At 30.1% G+C, this 3,556-nt stretch overlaps 1 protein-coding gene across 1 annotated transcript; it reads right to left on the bottom strand.

Moving 5' to 3' along the window:
* Window positions 1-277: 277 nt before the first annotated feature.
* LOC134693265 (uncharacterized) lies at window positions 278-1,337 on the bottom strand. Its single transcript, XM_063554009.1, has 2 exons — window positions 1,209-1,337; window positions 278-537 (listed from the first exon to the last, which is right to left on the bottom strand). The coding sequence occupies exons 1-2, from the start codon at window positions 1,319-1,321 to the stop codon at window positions 339-341; spliced, it is 312 nt and encodes a 103-aa protein (XP_063410079.1). The 5' UTR covers window positions 1,322-1,337; the 3' UTR covers window positions 278-338.
* Between the last annotated feature and the right edge of the window lie 2,219 nt (window positions 1,338-3,556).

The raw sequence follows: 3,556 nt of genomic DNA, 5'->3' as shown, positions 1-3,556 counted from the left end.
TTAATGTCTTTCAGAAAACCTCCAGATGTTTGAATTACAACTTCATTTTCTGCATCAGATAACATTATCAATCCAGGAAATGGTGCAACAACCTGTAAAACAAAACAATAAAATCATCTACCTCAAATCATAACAGAAGTAACTGGACTGATTGATTTTTGTTTGCCTACTTTTCAGTTTAGGGGAATTCAGGTAAAACTATTTTCACAAAAGTTCTTGATCAAATTGAGAATGGAAATGGGGAATGTGTCAAACAGATAACAGCCTAACCAAAAATCAAAAAAAAAAAAAAACAGGACCTTATCATCAGAATTTCAAAAATAGCCAAAAAATTCATATTATAGATCAAAAGTAACTAATTCTATTATACAAACTGTTTCTCCAGAATCTATTTCTAAGTCAACTCCTCCTTTCTCACCAGCTGGGTAGAAACCATCATAGCCACACCCACCTCCACTCAAACGTGTGACATTAGGAAAACTTCTGTGGGCTTTAGGACCAAAAATACCAGCCAATGTAGACATTGCTGATTCATACCTGAAATTATTTGATACATCACTTCTGATTTTTCATTTTCTTACTCAATTTTAAATCTAGAACATTCTAAAATATGCAACTAACATTATAGAAAAAATTAAAAAAAACACTGAGCTAGTGTATTACTAGTGCTGTTAATGTATATGTGTTATGCCTAACATATACTTTGAGAAACATTGATATAATCATTCCAAAAAAAAAAAATCCTAATAAAACCCATTCTCTATACCCTATATTCTGTTACAATAATATTTGTTACAGTACTAGTGTGTACCTGAAAGGTAAAACTTCTAAAATCTAAAAGTTAAGAGAACACACCTGGAAGATTAATGATACTTTCATTGCTTGTGATATGGTATAGCAACTTTTTTATGGTTGAAAACCTTACATCAACCTTAAGACATCTTATCTGTGTTTTTGTTAGTTTGCTACATCACTGATATATATTTCATTACAATGTGCAGATTTGGAAAAATTCCCACATTGTTTCTATATTTGATTGTATATAGATACAAGAAGATGTGGTACGAGTGCTAAGGAGACAACTCTCCATCCAAGTCATTTTGTAAAAGTAACCATTATAGGTCAAAGTACAGTCTTCAACAGGCTCCCACAGAACAGTAAAAATGTTTTAATTGTTTGTCTTCAATATATTTAATATTCAAACTAACCCTTCTTTCAAAGTGTTGTATGCTTCCTTTACTGAAGTTATCAAATTAAAGAAGTTAATGTACATGTTAAAAAATGGTTCAGCAAATCCAGTAAGTCCTTCCAATGCTGACATCAATTCATCCACTGTTGTTTCTATGTCTACTATAATGCTCTCTCTAACATCACGCTTAAATTCATTAAGAATAGAATATTTTTATTTCACGCTAAATAGATTAAGACTATTGAATTAAAATCAAGGAAAACAAATTATATTCTGAACTTAAGCAATCTCATGTATATACTTCTGTTATCATAATTACTGTACACCTTATAAATTTCCCAGATACTTAATTTCACATTTAGTCCTTAGTAGCTGACATCACAGCTATTTTTTTTCATTTTTTGTGATTTTCTAATTTTTAAACATATTTATATGAGGGATGTTAAAAAGTTGAACTAATGTATTTACATTATTTTTAGTCTAGGGTTGTCAATAAAATAAGCACTTTGAATACCAAAAAAAAGTCTTTATGAGAATTTTCTGACATAATTTTCTGATATTGCTTACCAATGATAATTTTCCTTTAGTAAATTGATTCACAGTATCTTCTGCTTCTCCAATATTTTCATCCATCCAAGCCTTACTTTTAATCTTAGCTGTAGTCATGACCTTCACTGATAAGTCAACTATTTCAATTATTTCAGTCAACTCTAACCAGTATGGTTGTGAATCTAAAAAAATAATTCATAAGTATGAATAGAAGAAAACAAATAGGATGTGAGGACAGCAACCAAACAACACTAAAAATCTGTAATGACATCTGAAAGCCAATGTGACAATAGACAAGTGTCTACATCATGAAATTATAATTCAGTCTGTTTTTGAGTGTAATGAGAAACTTGCAACTTTAACTTCATGAAAATAAAACAAATTTTCATATATGTGCTAGTATCTTGAAATGTGTATTTAAGAATTGAATGCTTCTTTTTGTAAATTCATTGGGGTGTAAAAGCGTTGACCGAAGTACATTTTGTATGAAGCGTGGAAGCGCTTCATTCTAAAAATGTGCGCACAGTCTACCCTATGAAGTAACAAAAAGCATTCAATACTTATAATTACATTTTTTTTAGCTATGATCATGAAAACACAAATTTTATATTTTTTTTATTTCATTCACCTGTGCACTTTATTGTTGGACCATGTAATATCATGAAAGTAAAAGTTTTATTGAGTACTGCAATTGCTTACGGAATAACATGTGATGTGCAGTTACCCAATCAGAATAAAGTATTATAATGAAACATGCATCTAATGTAATTATATATAAATATAAATAAGAAACAGTGATAATTCAAAATAAAAGTTCAAACTTTTCATAAAAAAAATCTAATTTGACTCTACATATTTCATCTCATCTAATGCATTTTGTCTAATCTTATTTATTCTTACCTTTAAGAAAATCACATGCTTCCTGTGTCTTGTGTTTTGTCTCCAACAATTTCATAACTGATGCATAAACCCTGACAATAGAAAAAAAAGATAAATAATTGGAAAAAAAACTATGACCTTTAAATATATTAATGTAACATAAAACATGCGAGTGAAAAATATAGTTTCATACAATGTTGCATACCTTCACAGTACAAAAAAAATGTGTTATGTTGACTTTGTGCTAGTTTTATACCAGTAAATCTTTTCTACATCTCCATTGCGGACTGTAAGCAGAAGAGGATCTCCTCATCTCTTATAGATGTTTTAAGGGATTTTTTTTCACTAGTTTGTAAAGCATATTGCATTACAGGTTTTGATTGCCCGAGGCATAAATGTTCCAGTCCAGGCATCATGCTAATGGATTTTTAACGTACATACAAGTGTTTTGTTCAGAGGAAGTGCTAATAGATAAGTAAAGTACAAAATTTTCATCACCAACTCACTGCAATACTCCTTTCCCTATTCTAGATATAGCTGCCAAGGGATCTTTGATAAAAACCTTGAAGCCCTCTATAATGTCTCCTAAAGACTTGAAGATGATTCTAGCATTCTCTGGTACTGTTATGGTGACTGTTTCAAAGAGTTGCTGCAAAATGAAAAGCAAAAAAATATCAGATCAAAGATCTTGTCACAAAAGATATCATCATCTCCCTTTCTGCTATTAACCATGGACCGTGAAACTTCAAATGTAGCAAATTGTTAAAACAATGAAAATCTATCACTAACTGGAAAACCAAACGCACAATATGGAATTTACTAATAAATAAACTTTCTTTTAAAAATTGTGATTCAGTGGCTTAGCTTACACAACAATAACCTAGAGAAAAATGTATTTACTCCTTATAATTAACACAAATATTTGTTATTCTCTTCTAA

The sequence above is a fragment of the Mytilus trossulus genome, chromosome 12, assembly GCF_036588685.1.
Source record: "Mytilus trossulus isolate FHL-02 chromosome 12, PNRI_Mtr1.1.1.hap1, whole genome shotgun sequence".
In the NCBI taxonomy this organism is placed as follows: domain Eukaryota; kingdom Metazoa; phylum Mollusca; class Bivalvia; order Mytilida; family Mytilidae; genus Mytilus; species Mytilus trossulus.
This window is presented reverse-complemented; position numbering and strand designations above follow the sequence as displayed.